The sequence below is a fragment of the Fragaria vesca genome, linkage group LG3 (assembly GCF_000184155.1).
Source record: "Fragaria vesca subsp. vesca linkage group LG3, FraVesHawaii_1.0, whole genome shotgun sequence".
NCBI lineage: Eukaryota > Viridiplantae > Streptophyta > Magnoliopsida > Rosales > Rosaceae > Fragaria > Fragaria vesca.
Genome location: NC_020493.1, coordinates 26,100,736 through 26,124,234, shown reverse-complemented (window position 1 = coordinate 26,124,234; position 23,499 = coordinate 26,100,736). Strand labels below are relative to the sequence as shown.

Genomic DNA, 23,499 nt, shown 5'->3' with positions numbered 1-23,499 from the left:
TCCAAGCTTTGACTTCCCTCCAAGTGCAAGAGATATAGCTCTTGACCAAGAGAAATAGTTGTACTCATTGAGTAAGACAGATGTGAGACGAAGATTGGGATTACCTTCAGCCTCAGTTGAGACAATTGTAGAAACAGATGAAGAAATAGAAGAATCTTGTTCCTCTGTCATTGTTGCTTGGAAAGAACCACAACAATAACAAGATCACTAGAAAACAGTAAGAGATGGAAAAACAGAAGAAAGAACTCTATCGTTCTTGCTCTGATACCATGTAGAAAAAGATGAAGAGAAAAAGAAAACTCTTGTATTGAAAACATTTAGGTTACAACCAAGTATATATATACAAGCCTAGCCATACCTAGCCATACCAGCCATACTCATGAGTCATGACTACTGACTTCCTTACACAGTAAGGTGGATGACTTACTGTGTAAGGTATGGTGCAGTCAACATGCTACACCATACTTTACTGTAGAGTAGGTAGGGTGATGAGCACTACACAATACTTTCTCTATTGACTATATATTTCTATATATTTCAATACCCATTCTAAGGAACAAGATGATGTGATAAATTATGAAATATCAATTAGGTAATATAAAATGAACTATGTCATTCACATAAACTTTCCATAAAAAAATCATTTGAAATTCACTTTCAGGCTCAGTTTACGAATAAGTATTACGGAAATGGTAGCAGGCTGTGAACCTTAAGCTTAAGTGAGTAGAAATCTGCACCATGATACATGTGATAGTTGTGACTCCACATATTGCTGCAATGTGGATACAAAGTGATTGACCTGATGCCTGGAGATAGATCAGAGAGACAATAATTGAATACAATTTTGAGTTAGTAATCTTCAAGCTAGTTAATGCAGCAGCCATAAGTTGGTTGGAAAAGATATATCCTCTTTGGAAGCCTAAGACTAAGCCCAATCCTTTTTGGTCCAAATGGAAGTCTCCATGGTAGTTTAGGGTTTTAAGAGTGGTGTTTTTAAGAGTATTAAAACCTGGGTACTAAAGGGTCTTGAGTGTGTCTTTATGTCTCTTTAAGTCTATTTAAGTCTTATAATTATAAATTTATAATAGTCTAAAGGTTGTGTTTGAAGCCTATAAATATGGCTACCTCTTGTAAACCCAAATCAGATTGCAATGATTGAAAATATATCTTATTGAAGGCTTGGCCCTCATTTCTCTTCCCTAACCTCCCACATTCTATTTCTCCCTTCTACAGCTAAGAAACCTCTATTTCTTGTAAAACCATTCTTTTTTTTTATCTCTCAACATTTCCAACCCACCCTATTCATTCTCTCACCAAGTGCTGCTCTCTGCTGCATCACTAGTAGTTGGATAAATCAAAAACTCTTGTCAGGAAGTTAGGTTGTTTGAAAAGATGGTTGGCAAAAATTCTCTTTGTTTTATTTCATCAACCTTCCAACAGATAATAGGAACTCAATCAAAGGCATCTCAGAACATCTGTGAAAAGAGGGCCATTCGATCGAACAGCTATTGTCCTAGCAATATATGAATAGAAATCGTACTTATCTTCAAATATTCAGAACTAAGTCCTGCACCTAGCTTTTATATTCGTTTGAGTATTACCAAGAGGGTTATGTGGAAGTTAAGGATAAGTTCAACTTTTCCCAGCTTCGTGGAATTGAGTTTCACTTTCAACTATTTTGCTGACTTCCTGGCAGTGATTTCTTTCTTAATTTTTTTTTTTCAGTACTATGTGTTTGAGTTTTTCGTCCTTTATTTGGTTCATAACTTTCATCCACTGGTCGTACTTGTTCTCTAAATTTTTCTCTCCAAAATCTAAACATGTTAAAGAAACCAATCTTACATAGGTGCAAAACTAATCGACAGATATCTCTGTAGAGACACACTCGTACATACAACTACTATAAGAACAATTGTGCAAACTACCTCATTTTCACTATTGCATTAAAATGTGTCACTTCCTCTTCATGTTCCTCAGAGTGGTTATTCCAACCAATCAAGCGGACCAGATCCTGCATCTTCAAAGAATAGTTCGTATTGTTTGTGCGACAAGAACAAAAACATCAGTCAAATGTACTTCGATGATGCAAATGCTAATCCAAGTGGCTTAATACATGATTCAAAACTTTAAAACGATGCAACTATCATCAAATTCTAAATATATCATCCATATCCAAAGAAAGACTACTTAATCAAGCTGTTCTCCAATAATTGGATCTGAAACAGAACAGTTTTACAAAATTTTCCCTGTTAGAAGGATTTATGCAGTCTTGAACTGAACACCCATAAAAATATACGTTAAAGAAATTCTAACAAGCAGTATACAACAAAAAGAAAAAAAATAATCCATACCTTCAATTGGCGCCACACATCATTCAATGAAAACAGAGCAAGTTTCACATGTATCAAGAAACACAACATCTCATCATATATTTTCAATGCACCAGGAGTCAAAACAATGCTGATGGGCCAGTCTACTCGATATCCCAAACCAAAAAGTTAAAGGAATGGACTCCTGCATCATTGACACAATAATTACATGAGAAGATAGAGAGAGTCCAACACAAAAACAAAATAAGAGATGACAGAAGAATGCCAAGTTAAATTAAAACCATATGTCTCAAAATTCCAAAGCAAAATCAAATCCGAACAAGGCACAACAGAGGGCAGGCACTAGCAGCTTGTTCAAACAACAATAAATTAAGGTGCCAAAAGCCGATCAAACTTGTATTGACAAAGGTATACTTGGTCCAAGAAACAAAAGAAAAAAAACTGTGTAATAATGTACCTATAGCAGATGCTGAAAGAGGCACTGCAGCATGTCCTTTCAAGTACACAAACAATCTGTCCTTAATATGATCACGTTCACATGATGACCTCTGAACCGATGACTCAAGAAAACTTTGAATTTCGGAAAGTCTATGATCTGCCTGTGTAATACTCCATTTCTGTAATGCCAGAATAAAAAGGAGTCAGATGAGACTGAGAAATCATATAAAATAATAACAGTATTTATAATGAATGGAAGTGATTATTACATGATGCCAAAGGGACATAATAAACAAATCTGCCCAGTCTGCTAGTTCCATGAAGTGGTATCGACGCAGAGCCAGCAAATGTTCTTGCAAATCAAATCCTTCTTCAAGGAAGTTAATAGTTAACTTGCTGACATACTTGTATCTAGAATGTTCAAGGATAACAACTCGTTCCAAAACAAAATTTTGAACATGAAAGGAAAAAGTCAGTGACTCAATACTCTTCATTAAGACTCTCCGATATGGTTTTGAGTTTTATATTCCAATGGCTGAAGCCTGCTGATCATTGAAAGGTAGCAATAGATTTTCTATCCCAATCCTCAAAAGCAATCAAGCACCAAAACAACAGGCTGATGGTCCTAGAATATTGTAGTCAGTTTATGCCTCAGATGTTACTTCTAATATATATAAAACAAAGGCAGACACATAAGCTTTATTGAGAAAGAACTGTGAACTTCGTAAAGACACCTTAAAGAAACCACCAAAGTCCTATGCAGGTATGCAACTATGGTCGCTATTGCTACGGGTTACCAAAATCATGTACAGAACAGATTATCCTCTTGATAAAACACAAACTTGACCAAAAAAATAAGCACCGCATAAAGCAAGTATGTAAGGATACCGGAGCATGATTTCCTGCAGAAGGCATTTGTCAATAATAAAATCAAGTGGTATGTCAAAACTGGCAGCCAAGCTTTCTCTGTGATCTTCAAGTCTGTTAACGACAGCGTCACCAAATCTACCAAGCAAACTCTCCCAACAACTACCACCAGAAACATTGTTAAAGTAGCATCCCCTTCGCTGTGGCCCTCAAATCTGAAGATGGAAGAAAGTCAGATACTATCGTTCTTCCAATCAGTATACCATCTCCGGCAGAACATTCTTTTACATGGTGATCACTCCTAACACTGGTAGTAGAGGCACTATAGTCCATAAGCCCTACAGAACCTTAACCGGAAACACCTTACAAGGATCTTTTGTGTGAGAGAAATCAAAGCAAGCCAAAGAATCCCCAAGGTTTGTCTTGCATCTCTCTTCAGGCCTGGATGTTAGGTGAAGGAAATTATTTTTTGTCAACATTGGGTTTATGCTGAGGAAATTGTTATGGTAATTAACCTTCCACTGTCGCAATGCAAATGTATCAGAAGTATAACAGGACTTTTGAGGTTCAACCTTGCCAAAGGCTTCTTCTATTAACGCATTATTATCCATGATTCTTTTTCTAAAATATGATGAACCTTCCTTTAAGGCTCCCATTTTCATTCACCTTTGAGGCAAAGTCCGTTTGACGTGACTTCAGGCCTTCTTTGTACTCTATATCAATGACAGACTGTTTCTCAAAATAATCGGGCAAATCCTTATCAGAGAGAGAATCTGAAAATTGAGCGTCCAATATCTGACCCGTAAGTATGCCTTCATGATGAGAATGCCCAAATGGATATTTTCTTTCACAACTACTAATGTTGTCCATAAGACATGAATCTGCACATCAATGGGACTTTTGCAAAGTATCAACCGGAATACCTGTTGAGAAGCTTAAAGCAGAGAAATACTTTTGTTCTTCTCCTACAATGTGACTAGGAAACTCAGTTGTCTGCTTGAGCACGTTTTGCTCTTCAGATATAGTTGAGCTTGAACATTCAGATGACTCGTACTCATCTGCAGTGTAACATAATTTGTCTCTTGTACTTAACTCGTCCAAATCCAAATCATCAGACACCCTGATAATTAGAGAACTTTAATATTTGTTGAAGCTATGAAAAATTTAAGAAAGAACTACATGCAGGATAAATGCATACGTAGCAGAACCTGACCTTTTCAGATATTATGATGTTATATGGTGAAAATAACATGATACATGCAGATGTGCAATACTCATGCAGCAATCACAGACATGCATGCAAGTGTTCACATGCACAAAAAAGTACAAAGAGAGAGAGAGAGAGAGAGAGAGAGAGAGAGAGAAGAGAGAGAGATTACACATTTGACCCCCTTTCAATAAAACTTTCATCCAATGCGACTAATACTGGGATGGTTGAACTCCTTCCACTATAATCCAAGAGAACAAGCGCGTCTTGTGGAACTACCTGCAAAATGAAAATCATGTATACTATCAAAAGCAAAAGGACGAAAAAAATCCGGATGGCAGGACCCAGAAACAAAATTGTATGAAAAAATGAACATGAAGCATATTCAAAAGAAGGGAACTCTTATAATGAAACTGTGAAATCTCTATATCCTTCAGGAGTATTCTTGTGATTTGTAGAACATCCAATTATACAGAAAAGAAAAAAGTTCTATTCAAAAGACCAGTGCGTATAAAAATATGAATGTATTTGCTTAAAACATGCACACATACATAAATCCAATTTTTATAACTGAAAGTAGAGCTTGAACTTCAGTCATAGGTTGCTGCATACCACCACTAAATCATTTAAAACATATCAGAGTACCAATATCTGAAATTACAGTAAAAAGCCATGACTATGTGTTAAATATGAATGAAGAGATGGCAAGTAACAATCTTAATAATTCAGAAGAAAAACAAATAAAGGGAACAATCAGAGGTACTTGCATATATTGATATAAGGTACAGAAAGAACAATAATATACCTACGTTGGCCTGCAACCAGAAATATTGCCATTTGCATTGCATGCTTGAAATAAATAATCACAGATAAGAAATAAGATAGAAACAAAAAGCATCTACCAAGCAAGGTGACTTGTAATTTCATTTTTTTTTTTCTTTTTTCTAAAACGATTCATTTCACTTTCTTAATAACATAGGAATAAGCACAATTTTATATCTGAAGAAACAGAACTATCAAAACAAACAACCTGTTGAAATTTGAACTCTAATTCCGTCAAAAGAATCTGGAGTCTGTCTTGCATCCTTTTGTAATAACATTCCCATGAAAGTACCATGGCCTCTATATTTCCTGTGCTGAATGTCAATGGAGATGCATACGATGGACTATTGCTTGAAAACCCACTCCAGCAAGGAAGAAAACTCTCATAAGTATGGTTCTCAGGGGGAACAAAAGTACACAATCGAAGCAATTTCGCTAGAACTTGCAGCTGCTGACCTGCTCTGAAAAGTGGAGTCAAGAAGTCCTTCAAAAAACAAGGAACAGGAACTCCATCTTGTTCCTGAGATACGAATACCAACCATCACAACTTTAGGAAAAAGACAATGACTAATTCACTGAGAACAGAATGTAACTCCCATGTTCCAAAAATTAAAATGTAATTAGCATTACCCTAATAGTTGCCAATGGGAAGTCAGAGATACCGGATTCAACATATGGATCATGAGAGTGAACATACTCAACCAAAAACTCCTCATAAGGATCGCTAATCTCAGCTTTGAATATCCATGATCTTATAAATCCGAAGTATGGTTCACATGTACGAAGAAAAAGAAATTTTAGTACAGGACTATGAGCAGGAACAGCAACCTAAGCAGACAAAAAGGTATATAAACACATCAGAATCCCATTTCAAAATTCAAAACATTAATATATTTGAAGCCAAAAATTTAAGATCAGAAAAGATGCCACAGTAACAACCAATGAGACAATTACAAACATGTGGTAACTGATTAAAATTTCAAGCTAACCTGCAACTGAGCATACAGATATGTGAGTAGATGACCCCCTCACTCAGATAGGGATTTCGCAAGTAAGTCATCAAAAGAAGACGCTGGGAAGCAATCAGAAAATGTATACAAGTTGCATATGTTTGCAAGGCATTCAATCTGAGTCCTTAGTATGCAAATACACCTCCAACAAAGTAAGTTCAGAATGGACCACACTGTTAAGACAACCCGCAGAAGCATACAAGGTATCCAGAGCACACATGTAACCCTCCACAAGACTATACGAAGCAGACTGTATGGCGGTTGCTTGGAGACTCAAATTGGTAAAGAAATTCACAAATTTTAGGAGAAGAAAGACTAGATGGAGTGGAGAATATTCCCCAGAGCATGAGTCAAGTCCTAATAAGCGACGGCGACGATTCAAGTCCTTGCAGTGCATTCATCGCCAACCGCACCAAACTTGTCAATTGAAATTTGAAACTCTAAATAGAGAGAAACGAAGACTTACGGAGACGGAGAGAGGCTTTGACGTTGGAAGATGGAAGCAAAGGATCTTCGAGCTTCAAATCGTGGAATGCGAAATCGGTGTCCACGGCCATATTTTTGGGTTCTAAATTTTGAAGATTAGGGCTTCTCCAATGGAGTAGAGACCCCGCTCAAGTATTTATACGGGGAAAACAAAAAGGAAAATTACGTACCAACAGCAAGTCCAACGGTTCTTTAGAGCAGCTCCAGCAATATTGTTAAATTATTTTTTTTTAAAATTTGTCAATTTTTTAGATGAATAAGAGCTCCAATAGTATGTCTAAAATATTGCTAAATCCTAAGATTGCTAAACAGAATTGATAAATTTATCAATTTGAGGAGAGAGAAACTACTTATTGCTAAATTCTCCAACAGTACAATTTATCTCTTCAACGTTCAATTTTTGCACTTCAACGTTCTAGGAATTCTGGGTTCCTCAAGTCTCTTGTCTTCTATATATATATATATATGGCGTTTGTTTCACAATGATACAACTGGGCAATTTCGTTGTTGTTTAACTTCAACGTTCTGTGAATTTCGTTTGCTTGGGACAACTGAGATCTTTGATTTTGTCAGGTATATTTTCTGCCATCAGATATCTTGTTTTTTCGTATGCCATCTCTCCATCTCCTTTTATATTAAGTCGTTGCTTCCTTTTATCTTATTCTAACACATTAATGTCATTATGAGATCCTGGGAGTCCAAAGAACGCGTGCCATATCCAAAGATTATATGATGCCACTGCTTCCGATATAATCATCGGTTCATAGATGTGACCAGAATACATACCATGCCATGCTTTAGGACAATTCTTCCATTTCCAATGCATACAATCAATGCTCCCCAACATTCCACGGAAACCACGTTGTTCGCCTATAGTAAGCAATCTCGCAATGTCATCATTGTTTGGTGATCTAAGGTACTCATCACCAAAAATTTCAACTACTGCCTTAACAAATCTCTTAAGACTAACAATAGCTGTACTTTCTCCAATACGTAGATATTCATCAACTTGATCGGCCGACGTACCATAAGCAAGCATTCTTAGTGCAGCTGTAATTTTTTGGAGGGATGACAAACCAAGAACTCTAGCAGCATTTCTTTTCTGAACAAAATAAGAATCATGATTTACCACTGCGTTATGAATTCGCAAGAACAGAGGTCGTTTCATACGAAACCTCCGTCTAAATATATGACTCGGGAATACGGGCTGATCTCTAAAGTAGTCTGCATAAAGCCTGTCATGTGCATCACTTTGATCACGCTAGATACTTATGCGACCTTGAAGAAACAAATATAGAAAATGACCGATTAGAACACATGTATTATCAAGAACCACTGGTCACTGGTGTATATAAACAAATATTAGTTATATCAAGAATGATCAGAAGATAAAAGGAAGTTCGTTTTGTGTAGAAACTGATCAGTAATAAGCTGAAATCGAAAATTCACTCAAATATTCAACTTCAGTTATTATGAAATCATCAATTCACAACACATCACCTTACTCGAAACTGATCAGTAATAAGCTGATCAAGAAAACAACTGGTAGAAGAACGTTGCAGCCTTACTTTCTAGTCTATTGTTCTGAAAATTACCTTTAACAGAACCACGTCGACGAGGTGTGTCTTCCTTGATGGATTCTTCAACAAGAGCAAGCACAATTTCTTCATACTCATCATCAGAGGATTCGTCGTTCATCCTAATATCACGTAGATAGCAATGAGACATACTAGCTAAAATGAGAATATCAATAGTGAATGAAGGTGAAGATGGAAGATGGTTGAAAAGATTGAAGATGAATATACGTCCTTTTAAAACAGACGCCTGTAGAGTTAGCCGTTTGTTCAGTTATTTAAAAAAAAAATTAATTTAGCAATTCAAATAGCTATCCTTGTTGGAAACAAATGCTTAAAATGAATAACTAAACCCTAAATTATTGCTACACTTATCAATAATCTTAGCAATACTATTGGAGATGCTCTTATATTTTTTACATGGAAGTAAAACTTAAAATCTCTAAAAATTTTGTATATCAAATCTAACAGTTTCCCTATTTTAAAGATTCAAATATTTATTACAACAACAATCCTCATTTATTATAATATAATAATAAGTATAAAAATATAAAAGTTTATTTTTTTAGAATAAATTATGTTTTCTTTTTTTATCTTTGAGCCTTGAAGAATGTGCAACATTCAATTTTTCTTTCCCTAAATATTTTTAGAGAATCTGTAAATATAGGGAAACAAAGCTTCTCTTTCATCTCTTTCCCTATTTTAGAGAATGAGATAGGGAAACTGTTGGAGTGGAAAATGACCTCATATTCCCTAAAATAAAGAAAATCAAATAATTTAGGGAATCTGTTGGACTTGCTCTAACACTAACAAATTTAAAAACACAAAAACCCCACTTTCAATATTTTCTGTACAAATTAGGATATAAGCCCAAGCCCAAGCCCAAACTAATGATACCAGATCTGATCTAGACGTTCATAGGCAAAATGACTAAAATACCCCTTTTTCAAATAAATTTAAACAAAATGACACGACAGTAACACGTCTCTCGTTAACACGGCAGTAGCATGTCTCCGGTCGACACTCCGGTCAACACAGCAGTAATACGTCCATAGTAGCAGTAGAATATGTAGTGAAATGTAGTTTGGTAAAATATGTAGTGACAGATGACATGTGGATATTAATTTGTTAATTTCTGTCTTTAAATGTATAAAATAATGTGTAAAAGATATATTTGTAAACTGAAATTTGGTCAGTAACTAATATGTAGTTTACTAAAAACAAAAACGTTTTTAAATTTTAACTATTGACTTATACGGCTATACGGTTCCTACTTCCTAGTTCCATTTGGGCATGTTTGTTACCCGAGATTAGACAGGAATGGACGGTCGTACATATTATAGTGTGTTTGGTACAACTGTGGCTTCTAAAAAACTGGTTTTCGCTTATTTCTAGAATAAGTGGCTGAAAAGCAAAGTAGCTCGGTGTTTGATAAACTGACTTTTTGTGATGTAAATCCAAGGGTAAGAAGTATTATTTTAAAGTTAAGTTGTTTTGTTTTCCATCTTTAAATTTACATCCAACTCTTGCAAACAAAGTCAAAACACAATTCGATTTTCTCTTAATTTCGCAATTCCATAACACTGCCTATCCATAAACAATCACCCAAAATCAAAAACCAAAACAAAGCAAGAACAAAAATCAAAAGCTGAAATCCTTCAATTCGAAACAAAAATTCAAAACAACAATCAGAAGCGAAATCAAGAGGCTCGATGCTGAGAAGAAGCTCACCAGTGCTAATTGATCGAAATTTTAGTTTTCTTATTCGAGAGAAGAATGGGATCGTGAAACATTGGACCTCTGGGAAGATCGTTACTGCTCCGTCGACGACGACATTCTCGTCAAATGCGTAAGGTGTTCCAGACAACGATCGTCAATGATGGCAAATGGTGATCCAAATATCGTTGGATGTGAGAGAGAAAGAAGAGAGATCGAGAAAGATAGACCATTATGTTAGGGTACATTTTTATCAGTTTGCAATTAAAAAGGAGCTCTGTCTTAGAAAATGAAAAACTAGGGGGATTTTATTATCATTAGTTGCCTCAAGTGCCCTTTTATTTATTTATTTATATATTTTTTTATCATTATAGCTTTTTGAAAATACAAATTTTTTTTTGCCTAGGGGCACGTGTTTTTTTTTCCCTACTGGATCTTAAATCATATACAGGATCGGCCCTGAAAATAAACAAGCCTAACATATTCTAAATGAATAGAGAATGACCGAACGAAAATTATTTTTAGGTAATGTTTACTCTCATTCATCTCCTTTATAAAGAAATAGTTCATACTTAATTTATAGACAAAATTTAAATTAAGTAGCCACTCGGATAATGATATTGATTTACCATATTATTTGGCTTTTATGTTTTCTTGTTTTTTTTGTTAAATCCAATGTGAACTTATGGTTCGGGATTTTCAAATGATCGAACTCGATCATTGTTTCAGCGAGGCACGTATGAAACTGCATGGAGGGTACGTCGCCGCCAATTCTTTGTGTCCCAAAACGCCAAAACAAATATAATGGAGATTCCAATTGTAGCAAATGACTTTATCTAAAACTAGATGAAAGAGTATGTAGGTGAGAGAGACAGAGCATCTATAATTCTTCTATATATGAAGCTTTACTTTGCCCATGCATGAAGTCACCCAATAATTAACTCCACGCAACCTATGAAAGCATATTTCATGCTTGAAGCATATCATTATGTCTTGATTTCTATATACACAAGACCCAATGAAAACATTCGATCTCCGACCAGTGAAAGCTATCAAGACAGAAAAGGAATAACCAAACCCAAAAGAAATCAGAAGCCAATCTTCATAAGCCAATAATACATGTGTATAAATCGAACCATTCAAAGCTCCCATTTTCCCTCAGACATTCAATATTACGAGAGAGTGAGAATTGAAGTCACTTGCATACTAATTACTCAACATATGACGACGGAGGGAAAGCCATTTGCAGCAGCTAATCGGGTTTTCGAAGATATTGAACTGCCATCATCGGCAGAGTGGGTTCAAGAGGAAGGATATGACACTCTCATCGTCAATCTGCAAGGTTTGTACTAGTTCCCTATTGTATATCCTATCAAATTGTCCACCTACAATAATTAATCAAGTTGAGATTTAATGGATTGATGATGCAGGATATAAGAAGGAGAACCTGAGGATCCAGGTAACCTCAACTCGGAACATACGGGTGCTCGGTGAACGCCCAGTTCGTCCAGAAAACAATATATGGCAGCGCTTCCGCAAGGAATTTCCAGTTCCATCAAATTGTGATGTTAATGAAACCTCCGCCAGGTTTGACAACGGCTTCCTTTACGTCAAGATTCCGAAAACAATAGCTCCGGTTATCGAAACAGCAGCAGCAAATAAGGATCAGAAACCACAAAAGCCAGCCACCGGAACAGCACCACCACCGCCCACAGAATCAAATCCAAAGCCTCGGAAGCCCACAAGCAGCACTACTGCTTATGTACCACACACTGCAGCAGCTTCAACTCAAAAGAATCTTAACAATAATGCGCAAAGGTGGACCAATCCTGCGGCTCAAGAACAAATACCGCCTAATTCGAGTGCCATTAAGGAGAACAAAACCGATGGATCATCATCAAAAGTTAATAGTGGATCACAAGCAAAGTATGCTAACAATGCTGCAACAGCTGAACCGAAGGCACCCGATCAGAAGGAGAAAGTAGTAGCAGCTGTTACTACTGATCAACCAAGAAAGGTGAATAAGATAAGTACTACTACTTATGAGGAGGGAGTAGCTGAGGGTCGCACTAATGGTGCTTCTAAGAAGTTCACATCAATGGAGAAAGAAAAGAGGGATGTGTTTTCAGCAAATGCTCAAATTGTGGAAGAAAGATCATCACCTAATACTGAAGATGTTGATCGCAGTAAAAGGGTTGATGAGGAAAATGCAAAAACTGAAGAGTATTGTAGTAGGACACAAGGCGGGCGTGGTTATTACAGGCAGGTTGTTGATGGGTTAATCATGGAGCTCAAGGAGCCAAGGAAGATGGTAAACTTGGCTGTGGCATTTGGACTTGTTTTAGTACTTAGCTTATATGTCAAATATGCTGTCAATTCCATTAAGGAATTCCGCCAAGAGCTGTAAATAATTGTAAGCCGGTACTCTGTACGTGCATGGCAAAATATGATGATGATATGCAAAATTCTACACACATACATAGGATAATATGAATAAAGAGGGCTTAATTAATTTGGTCCAAACATGGGTTATTCTTAATATTTAATACTAATTTATACTATTATGTTTTCAAACTGAAGCAGGCTAGGAACATGAGACCAAAATGAATTCAATTCATGCACATGCATCAGAGTATGGCATGACCGAAGTTGTAGAGATTGATTGGAGAAGCGAGGATGAGTGTCCATAGTTATTTCAAGCGGCATTGTTTTGGGTTAGTCGATACAAGTCTTGAACTACCGGATCATGGTGTAAAGAAAGGGTTGTATATACTACAAATGCCAAACAGCCAAACGTAAATAAAAGAAAGGGTTGTATTTACTTTATTGTGAATGATAACACAAACAATTACAGAAGATAAAAAGAGAATAAATAACAATAGAAGGGCAGATAGCTCACCAATTTCTCACAAAACTGAGTAAGATCAGCTTCAAACCTCCTAAATCATGACTGATTATCTTAGTGCACAAGGAATCATTCATCAAGCTAGTTGTGTGAGAACTCCACAACAGAATGGTATTGCAAAACACAAGAATAGGGATCTACTTGAAAAAACTAGGGCTCTAATGCTTCAAAGTAATGTCCCTAAAAGATTTTGGTCTCAGGGCATACAAACTGCAGCCTACATTATCAATAGATTGCCTAGCAGTATATTGAACTTCAAGTCACCATTTGAAGTTCTTAAAAACAAGAAGATTGATCTTACTCATCTCAGAATCTTTGGATGCACTTGTTTTGTGCATGTCCAGTCCAATCTTAGGGGTAAATTTGATCCTAGAGCTCTCAAGTGTGTGTTCCTTGGGTACTCTTCCACCCAAAAAGGTTACAAATGCTACCATCCCCAGACCAAGAAGTTACTTGTTTCAAGAGATGTTCAATTTGATGAATCTGCTCACTTTTTTCAGCCATCTACTGATGCACCTCAGGGGGAGTGGTTTGGAGAGCTCTTTCCTAGACCACTTGTGAATGAACTTGCAGCAGATATTCATAGCTCACAAGACATTGTTCAACCACTTGTGAATATAGATGAAATTCATGAAATGGAGGGTCACCAACATGAGGAAGCATCTCAACCTCCATCTCCTCGCAGATACCCAGCAAAGGTGCTGCCAACCACCATCAAGATTTAGAAAGTATGTTAGTTACTCATCACGTTATCCCCTCGAGCTAGGTCTCCATGGTGTGAGCTCTTCTCATAGTGCCTTTCTCAGCAAGATTCTTACTGAGACTGAACCAAGAAACTTTGTTGAAGCAAATCAGTCTCCAAAATGGAGACAAGCTATGCATGATGAACTCCAAGCCCTAGATGAGAACAAAACTTGGAGTATTGTCCCTCTTCCAAAGGGACAGAAACTAATTGGAGCAAGATGGATTTATAAACTCAAGTACAACTCAGATGGTTCTCTTGAGTGTTACAAAGCAAGGTTAGTGGCCCGTGGTTTCACTCAAAACATTTGGTGTTGATTATAAGGAGACATTTGCTCCTGTTGCCAAAATGAACAAGTTTTGTTGTCTGTTGCGATGAATGCTAGGTGGTCTCTCTATCAAATGGATGTCAAGAACACCTTCTTGCATGAGGATCTTGAAGATGTTTATATGAGAATACCTCTTGGTCATCCTCGTGAACAGGAAGCTGGAATGGTTTGCAAACTGCACAAGGCTCTATATGGATTGAAACAATCTCCTCGTGCATGGCACTCAAAATTGAGTTCAGTACTTCTCGCTTCAAAGTTCACAAGAAGTCATGCTGACTCCTCCTTGTTCGTGCGCAACAGTAACACTGGAAAATTGGTTGTTCTTGTTTATGTAGACGATCTCATCGTCACCGGAGATAACATGGATGAGATCAAAACTCTCAAATTAGCCTTGCATAATGCTTTTGCTATTAAGGACCTTGGAGTTTTAAAGTACTTTCTGGGGATTGAATTAGACCAATCATCTCATGGTCTTTTTCTTAATCAACGAAAATATGTCGTTGATCTACTAACAGAAGCAGGAATGCAGGGTAGCAAGCCTGCTCGTACTCCCCTTGACAGCATGCTGAAGCTAGATATTGAAGGAGGACTTCTTACTGATGTTTACAGCTACCAACGTCTAGTAGACAAGCTCATCTACCTCACCATTACAAGACCAGACCTTACTTATGCAGTCAATTCATGCACTCTCCTACCACTCATCATCCCAGCATTGTTAAAAGAATTTTGCACTACTTAAAAGGCACAGTAAGCCAAGGGATTGTGATGAGAAACAACGGTCACTTCAAGATGGAAGGATACTCATATTCAGATTGGGCCGGTAATGCCATTGATAGAAAGTCCACCACTGGCTATCGTACCTTCATTGGAGGCAACCTCATCAGTTGGAAGAGTAAGAAGCAAATAGTAGTTGCTAGATCAAGTGCCGAGGCAGAATATCATGCTATGGCTTCCACAGCTTGTGAAATTATTTGGCTGAAAGTTTTGTTGGGAGACTTGGGCATTGTGTGCACTCAACCTATTCCATTACACTGACAATCAGGTTGCTATGCATATTGCAGCCAATCCAGTTTTCCATGAACGTACAAAGCATATCGAGGTTGACTGCCACTTTGTTTGGAATCAAGTTCAAGCAAAACTCATCGAGACAGTGTACACAAGATCTTGTGATCAACTAGCAGATATTTTCACCAAGATTCTTGCTTCTGCTCAGTTCGAACGATTGCTTTCCAAGCTTGGATAAGGAACTCCCTTGATCCAGCTTGAGGGGGAGTGTTAGAAGCTATTACGTACTGTGTTAGAAGCTAGTGTGTTAGCTATCAACTTCTTTTACACTTCTGCTGTCCCATACTTCTTCTGATTAGATTTGAGGTTGTCCTTTTAATTAATGGACATCACCTTACTCCTTCTCTACAGTGGTTTATCTTCCCTAGGATTTTAGTTCACACTAGTTGTTTGAAGGATTTTTTCCTCTTGCATGTCCTACCTTTAGAGGCCATGGCTGGAAAATAACAGCAGGATAATAAGCAAGCAAGGACATCAATATGACGTATAAAAGATTATACTTCATGCTTGGTAAACAACAAAAGTGTTCAAAAATAAACAACGTTATTTATCGATCAATTACATGTATCAGAAAACGATTTATAAAAACACAATCTCAAATAGCAGTCATAACACAAAAAAAGTTTAACTGCAATCAGCAACCACAAAACTAAAAAGCAATGTGTCCAATGACTTTGTTGCACACGCACACGCACACTAAAGAGACAACGGAACGGTGAGCGTAATTACAGTTTATAAATTAGGAACAATGAACCATGACAATTGAAAGCGAGGAATCAAAATAAGATGTTTGAGTTACGAATTTGGCCAAGGACATTTAAAGTCTAGACATATACGAATTCCCACAGAAGACTCCAAGGTTCACTGTAGTTTTACTTTACTTATGAAAACCGTTGCTAAATCAACTGATCAATTGTAAAGTAAAGATGCATTCCCACTTGATAAATCACAAAGATTTCAGTTTCCAAGCTCTATCGTAAAAATGGTCCTAGCCTTAATTCGTACTTCCTAACCTTTACACAAAGGCTGACGACTCATGCAGCCTTAATAAAACCAAGAAAAAACATATGCACACGTTTATCCAAAATAGACTAATAATACACTTGTACTTTGGAAAAGAACTATATAGGCTTAGCATGCATATCCATAACCATATACTTTCAAAAATGACACACATTGAGTGAAATAAAGCTTGTAACAACATATATAACATACTTGAAGGTAATATTGTTACAGTTAAGAGCTCACTGTTCCCCAAATCAGTTACAGAAACGGCTACCCTCAAAATCTACAGAACACATAAACTAGATTTAGAATAATCGTAACTATACACAGTCCTTTGAAAATTTTGTAAACATGGTCCTCAAACCATAAGAAATAATTTGCAATCACAGGGGTACAAACCTGTGCAAGAAAAAGAAAGTAAGTTAACGCAGAAGACCAAAATGAGGAACAGCGGCAGAAATTTGAATTGAAGAACAAGTTGCATAAAATCTGCATATCATAAACAAAGGATGAAAAAGGAGTACATACTTGATCACCAATTTTTCCTGCTTGTTGAAAAACAAAAGAAAAAAATTATGCATGGTTATATTGTATATTCCAGAAGAAGAAACAAAAGAAAAAAATAGCTGCAGAACAAAACAATACCTCTTCAACTAAGAAAAACAGGGCATAGGCATGAATTAAAATCTCTATTCCAGAAGAAGCAACCTGTAGATATACAAATAAAATTTTTAGGTCAATGTTCTACTAATTAGCAAGAACAAAAGAAAGATGTTTGAAAAAAAACAGCTCCAACATTCTAACAGTTTTTCATTAAAAAATATTGAACATGTATGGATGTCACCTATTTGATTGGGAAAAGGGAAAAAACTGAATATAGAGTTGTGAGAGCAGAAGCCAAAGATAAAGCAAAAACAATTGAGGAATAAGAGTAGTAACAAAATTAAACATCTCCAGTGCAGCTTCCCCACCCAAAAGCCGCATGAACAGAAATCAAAACAATCAAGATTCAAGACATCACTTTAACCCAAATCATTAATCCAAAACGCATCAGACCTACTCCCTAATTCTGAACTCTTGGGTTTGGAGTTTCATGATTAAGTTGGATATAGAAGTACAGCATGGAACCACTGCCTCGTAACAATAAAAAAAAAATCGAAATCGAATTTGCAAAAATAGCAAAGATGGTAAAGCAGGTGAAAGGCAGATCGAAGCAACCGAAAGCAAACAACCAAATCACTGCAAACAACTAACTATTGAACAGAGAAGTAAACCAAAGAAAACAAAGAGATTATATCATAACAACAGCAGATCCTATAACACTGCCGAAAGGAGAGACCGTTATTTACGAACACTGTAGAACAATCGGCTAGAAACCCAAATCCAAATCGCTGGTAGCTAAAAGGCAAACCCAAATCGTGATTCAGCAGGACTGTCCTTGATTGCAGACAAACAGAGAGGAGGGTGAAAGCGCAAGAGGAGCTAGTTTTTGTTAGTTTAGCGGTACAAAGGATCAAGGAGATGAGAACAGAAAGAGCAGTTCTAGATCGGTTGATTTCTAGGGTATGTGGGTTTCCTGGCTTCAAACACGTCAACACCCTAGCGTTAGTGGAACTCTAGGTTTGTGCCACGTTAAGAGAACAGTGGAGCTGAAATTAAAACGAAAAACAGGCAAACCCAAATCCAAATCGCTGGTAGCTAAAGGCAAACCCAAATCGTGATTCAGCGGGACTGTCCTTGATTGCAGAGAAACAGAGAGGAGGAGGGTGAAAGCGCGAGAGGAGCTAATTTTTGTTAGTTTAGCGGTACAAAGGATCAAGGAGATAAGAATAGAAAGAGCAGTTCTAGATCGGTTGATTTCTAGGGTATGTGGGTTTCCTGGCTTCAAACACGTCAACACCCTAGCATTAGTGGAACTCTAGGTTTGTGCCACGTTAAGAGAACAGTGGAGCTGAAATTAAAACGAAAAACAGGGACTGAACCGTCTTTTTTGCCCCACCGGTACTGTTCATAAGCGAACTCTGTTTTAGTATATAGTAAGTATAAATGGTGATTAGGTTAAGAGCTTGATCTGTTAGACTATAGCTTGGTTTCTTACCTCTATATATTGGCTGTATCTTGTACAAGTTTTCTTCAGATTAATACATATCTTTCTTATATTCAAATTCAATACAAAGCAACAAAGAAAAAATTAAAGAAAAAATTAAAGCATAACAAAAGCAAAAGAGTAGAAGGATGTGGTGCCCTGAATTTGTCGAATGACTAATAGATTACTTTTGAACATCAATAAAATTTCCATTATTTTGTAAGAACCTGTCTAGATACTGACCCCTCAGTTTGTGCAAAACCATCAGTAGAGCCATATGCAATACAGTGATACACACAGGTAAAAAAAATAAATATTAAGCAAGTACTGACCATGAAAAAGAGAGGATGTAGATCATGGTAAGCGACTCATCACCAAATACTTGCAATTAATTGGTAGGGAGCATAGCTTAGTCAACACAGTACGACACATCCCTTTCAATATACATTGATGAACTCATTAATAATGAGCATCCAGTTCGGCTTCCCTCTGATCATCTTCTTTCTGAGCTTCCATTCGCTCAAGCTTCTATAGCTGTTTCTTCTGTGATTCAATATTTGGAGCTCCTTTCTTGAAAATAAGAGAAATAGAGTAAACTCAAAAGAAAACAACATAAAAGGTGGGGTATTCCAACTCATGATTGCTAATGGTTCTAAACTGAAATCAATTGCCAATGTGGTATATCGTATACATAAAACACATGCTTTGTGTTTCAAATCAGTCTGACCATATGGTTCACATCAAAGACAGGGTTTTAGTATTGAATAAAGAAATGTATTCCCCTATCGCAAAATTCACAGGTATAAACTCCAAGATACAGGAGAAAAGATTTAAACTTTCCTCTTTATTTTCAGAACAACCAAAAAACAAACAGAATAGCTAAGGTTCATATTCTATAAATTGTTCTGAAAAGCCAAAATTTGGTAAACACCAAGCGTACTTTTAAACCTAGAGGAGTTACATTTTGCAGAATAATGTCTACAAATTAGCAGATGACATGAAATATATGAAATTTCAGAAAACATTATTATCAAACACATACCAGATGATTTACATTCATACAGACACAAACAGAATAGAGATATACTCATAATAATCCTAGTATCCAAATTCTTGTGTTTTTTTTGTTTTTATATCAATTGAACAGACTACAGTAATTATAAACCATTAAAATATGGAACTTTAGGTAAAAGAGGAATCAGACCAAATGGAATATATACATTTTGACATGCATGAAAGAGGAATCAACTAAAATAGGAATCAGACCAACTGGAATATATAATATATACATTTTGACATGCATGGTTGGATGTTTCATAAGATGACAGTTATGACAGATTTCAGTTCTTAAGTCTTGTACACGTAGCTGAGCACAATACATGCATCAGCAGACACCAACACAGTACTTGCCTGTTCCCATGTAGATTAAAATCATACGATAAACCTTCAAGCTCATTGGTTTTGGAATCTTTCTGTTTGGACATGAAAAATTCAAACAATACATGAGCCTCGAATAACTTACATCAACCACATATAATAGCACACGATAAACATGCAAACACATTCCGAATTCTTCAGACAATAAAATTCGGCTTTTGTCTCTAAACTACACTGCGAAGACCAAAATTCTTTAATTTGAAAATTTACCTTTTAACCACAAAGAAACCAAACACAGCAATTAGAGCAGGACCAACTGCACATATCCCAAATAAACAAGAAACCAAATCAAGTAAATACTTATCCTAAATTTAACCTTCCAATTCGTTTCAAAGCAACAGGCATTTCATTGCATTTGTACATCAATCATGAACAACTCATAATACAGATTGAAAAGAAATCCTTAATCAATGCAATCAGGTTGTAAGATTTAAAAGAAACTGGATTCAGATGGTCCCTTGAAAGAAAAAAAACCCCATTACCCAATTTTGACATCAGTTAAAATAAAATGCTGAAAACTTGTCAAACAACTCGAGCCTTGTACAGTTGTCCTATATATCCTTTCTCTGTCGTACCCAAAATCCGAATACAATTATATAAAAAACATGAGGTCCAAGACAACAACTCAATAGCAAAAGAGTTCCAATCCATGTTTAGAAGTAAAAAATTATCAACCATTTTGGCACCTACTATCAAACACCTGAAAAGATAATTAAACAAGTCAAACATCTATAACATTAGGCAGACATCAGTGCTCCAGAAAATTGGTTCACTGCAGAATACTTTGAAAATCCACAGCATTTACAGTACCTATTCCTTCATTTTTCAACAAGCACACAAGTTTCAATATACTTCAAGGGTACAATAATATATGACTAGGAGGTCAGATTACAAAAAAATACTCTAGGTTAAACACCAGAAGACGATCATGCTCACAATTCCTACATTTCAATTTATTTAGAAGTATGAAAAATTGGTTCCATAGGCTCACATCATCAATACGTCGAAGAGAACCCCAAATTGAGGACCGCAGCGCTAGATGGAATAGTGATATGATCTAGATAAAAACCTGTTAGAATCAGCAGAAAAACTCATACGCAGTAACAGAAAGATTAAGTGAAAACTACTGTCTTTTTCCTTTTCTTACCAAAAGTACCGACCCCAGTAAGCTCAACAGGAAGTTTACTAATAGTACCAAGATCCCTCACCCAATGGCCAAAAAAAAACTTCAGAAAAGAAGCGTAGAAAGAAACAGCAGAGAAATTACGTCTAAAAGGACACTGTTGAGATAAGAAGAATAGTGCCCAGCAAAGCAGACCGAAGTGCAACATCACAGAACAATTTCAAGCCCATACACCAATAAAAGCAGAGTAACTCAAATTTAACATTATCATGTTGCCCACAGTCCTAATTGCTAGTATGGTATGCTTTTCTGAATAAACTACGGATAATTTGTTTTAACCACTTTCCTAGCTTGGTGATTAAGGCTTGTTAAAGGAGTTCATAAGCTAGTATGGTGGTGGTGTGATGGATAGAAGAAAAATACAAGCAAATTACCTGGAGTATGAGAAAATCAAACTGAAATACAACTCCTTTATTGTTGAGAATTTGAAACGAGAATGAGACATCTTAAAAACGTAATTATAGACATAGAGAAAAGAGAAATCAAACTTTAACACCAATCCATAACTACTATTTCCTCACCATCCTCACCAATCCACACAGGAAGGAGTGTCCCAGAATCTACTTCTACTGACTGCCCAATCTCTTGCATTTTCCAGCCAATTGTGGAATCGTTTTTCCTGAAACAATGGCAATACAGATCAGGGACTTATTACGACAACAGTCCAAAAGACCATAAACATTTCCCATCTAAGGAGATATGTTCCTCAATTCAATTTCAATGTGACATAGGAAAGATTCCATTTGCAGAAAACAAAAAAAAAATCAATCAGAAAGTTCCATAAAACAAAATCTAGCAACAAGTAACACAAACTTTTCACTTTAAGCGTATATCGAAGTGCAATTATGAAGAATACATAAGAAATCAATTACTTCAACGGAAGCACCATACTAGTTTAGCATAGAGCAGTATTATATTTTATAGTACCAGCAAGCACATAATTAAATTTCAAGTTTATTTTGAGAATTAAGAAAATAGTGAGATCTGAAAAATCATCTTATTTGTCTTCAATCTCGGTGCAAACACAATGAGTCTTGAAAACAAAATGCAACTGCTGAAGTCGGTAAACAAGGAAGATAGAATGCAATTTTAAGCACCTTATATGCACAGGTAGAGCTACTCAGTTTATAACCTATTCAAAGGGGAGAAATGAGTCTTGAAAGGTGCAGGTAGTCCGTATCTTTACAGACATGTCTCCTGTGATGGTTTCGTGCAGCTTCAGCATCTCTTCTGCTTCCGGGACTTATCCGATCCTGTAGGGCGCCCCAAAAAAAAGGTGTGTAAACATTGAAGAACAGAGCAGTCAAAAAATGAAGAAACTGGTTCTTGCTCTCCCAATTCAGGAAGACGCTTGACATGGCGCAAATCCTCTTGAAAGAGAGGGTGCCTTTGGGAACTCGCTGTCCCGATTGGGAAAGAGAGGGTGCCTTTGATATCCCATGCGATATCGATATCAATGGGATCAAGGATACTATCAACAAGAAACATACCGACCCACAATTCCATTTTATCATCAAACCAATCACAGTTCATGTTTTTTCTTTTCCTCAAATCATGAGAATGTATATTCTTCCTCGAATATTTCATTGAGAGGTAAGCCCAAACAAGATGTCCAAATAAGAACATCACGTTAGCCCAAAGACGTTGGTTGGTCACTAACCAAAAAAGTAAATGCTAGATCGTAAAAACGATAGGAAACAAAACCATAAATTAACATCAAAAATTAAAAATCAACCTTCACAAAATCAGGAACCCAGTATGTCTGCTTGTTTTCTAACAATTTTTCTTACAACTGCTCCACCCGGATAAACCTGTAAGCACACGTAACACTTACTTTAGGATTAGATTTACTTAGGATCAGATTGTATATTGACATTTGAAGTAGAAAAAATGGTTTAACGAATATAGGTTTAGCCATTTAAGTGCCTAGGTCCAGCCAAGGGTACAACTACTGAGCTCGATTTAAGATTTTGATGTAACTATGTAAGGGGATCTACCTGGAAATCAATTGAGATGGGATTGAGTTTGTTATCAAAATAACAGACCATAAAACTCAACTACAAGTAATACCTACTAAAATCAGCACTTACAAACTTGGAACAGCTCTTTGAATAAACAGAGTTTTAGATCTTCGGCAATGAGGAAAAGAATGCATAATGGTGTCGGACTTTACGAGCCTTCCTTTCTGCTGAGCATATATGAAATGGCATCAGAACAGGGGAGACAAACAACAGACCCACGTAGAATGGAAACTGAAACATGGTAAAAGAAAATAGTAAACATAGCAGATACCCATAT

General features: G+C 36.4%; 2 protein-coding genes, 1 non-coding gene and 1 pseudogene across 4 annotated transcripts in view; 1 reads left to right on the top strand and 3 right to left on the bottom strand.

The window, feature by feature from the left end:
- LOC101298212 overlaps nt 1-7,269 on the bottom strand; it is a 13,983-nt pseudogene extending 6,714 nt beyond the window's left edge. Inside the window, exons 1-11 of the transcript XR_184399.1 lie at nt 6,654-7,269; nt 6,295-6,492; nt 5,873-6,184; nt 5,015-5,121; nt 4,559-4,755; nt 4,302-4,516; nt 3,657-3,835; nt 3,038-3,179; nt 2,788-2,947; nt 2,343-2,514; nt 709-886 (exon numbers count right to left, since the gene is read on the bottom strand). The product of XR_184399.1 is annotated as an uncharacterized LOC101298212 (transcript). The remainder of the gene's footprint in view (nt 1-708; nt 887-2,342; nt 2,515-2,787; nt 2,948-3,037; nt 3,180-3,656; nt 3,836-4,301; nt 4,517-4,558; nt 4,756-5,014; nt 5,122-5,872; nt 6,185-6,294; nt 6,493-6,653) is intronic.
- A 549-nt stretch (nt 7,270-7,818) lies between these two features.
- Nucleotides 7,819-8,888, bottom strand: LOC101297922. The gene is made up of 2 exons (XM_004296220.1): nt 8,756-8,888; nt 7,819-8,291 (listed from the first exon to the last, which is right to left on the bottom strand). Exons 1-2 carry the CDS (start codon nt 8,886-8,888, stop codon nt 7,819-7,821), a joined length of 606 nt encoding a protein of 201 aa, XP_004296268.1.
- Nucleotides 8,889-11,487: 2,599 nt separating this feature from the next.
- On the top strand, nt 11,488-12,857 carry LOC101297630. Its single transcript, XM_004296219.1, has 2 exons — nt 11,488-11,792; nt 11,881-12,857. The coding sequence occupies exons 1-2, from the start codon at nt 11,570-11,572 to the stop codon at nt 12,855-12,857; spliced, it is 1,200 nt and encodes a 399-aa protein (XP_004296267.1). The 5' UTR covers nt 11,488-11,569.
- Nucleotides 12,858-16,778: 3,921 nt separating this feature from the next.
- On the bottom strand, nt 16,779-20,035 carry LOC101299653. Its single transcript, XR_184319.1, has 5 exons — nt 19,992-20,035; nt 18,914-19,151; nt 17,141-17,203; nt 17,024-17,040; nt 16,779-16,894 (listed from the first exon to the last, which is right to left on the bottom strand). It is a non-coding gene; the product is annotated as an uncharacterized LOC101299653 (transcript).
- Nucleotides 20,036-23,499: the final 3,464 nt, after the last annotated feature.

Coding starts and splice junctions, on each gene's coding strand:
- LOC101297922 (XM_004296220.1), bottom strand. CDS start 8,888: ATGTCTCATTGCTATCTACGTGATATTAGGATGAACGACGAATCCTCT. Junction 8,292..8,755: donor TCGACGTGGTTCTGTTAAAG/GTAATTTTCAGA, acceptor TTCATAACGCAG/TGGTAAATCATGATTCTTAT.
- LOC101297630 (XM_004296219.1), top strand. CDS start 11,570: ATGTGTATAAATCGAACCATTCAAAGCTCCCATTTTCCCTCAGACATT. Junction 11,793..11,880: donor TCTCATCGTCAATCTGCAAG/GTTTGTACTAGT, acceptor TTGATGATGCAG/GATATAAGAAGGAGAACCTG.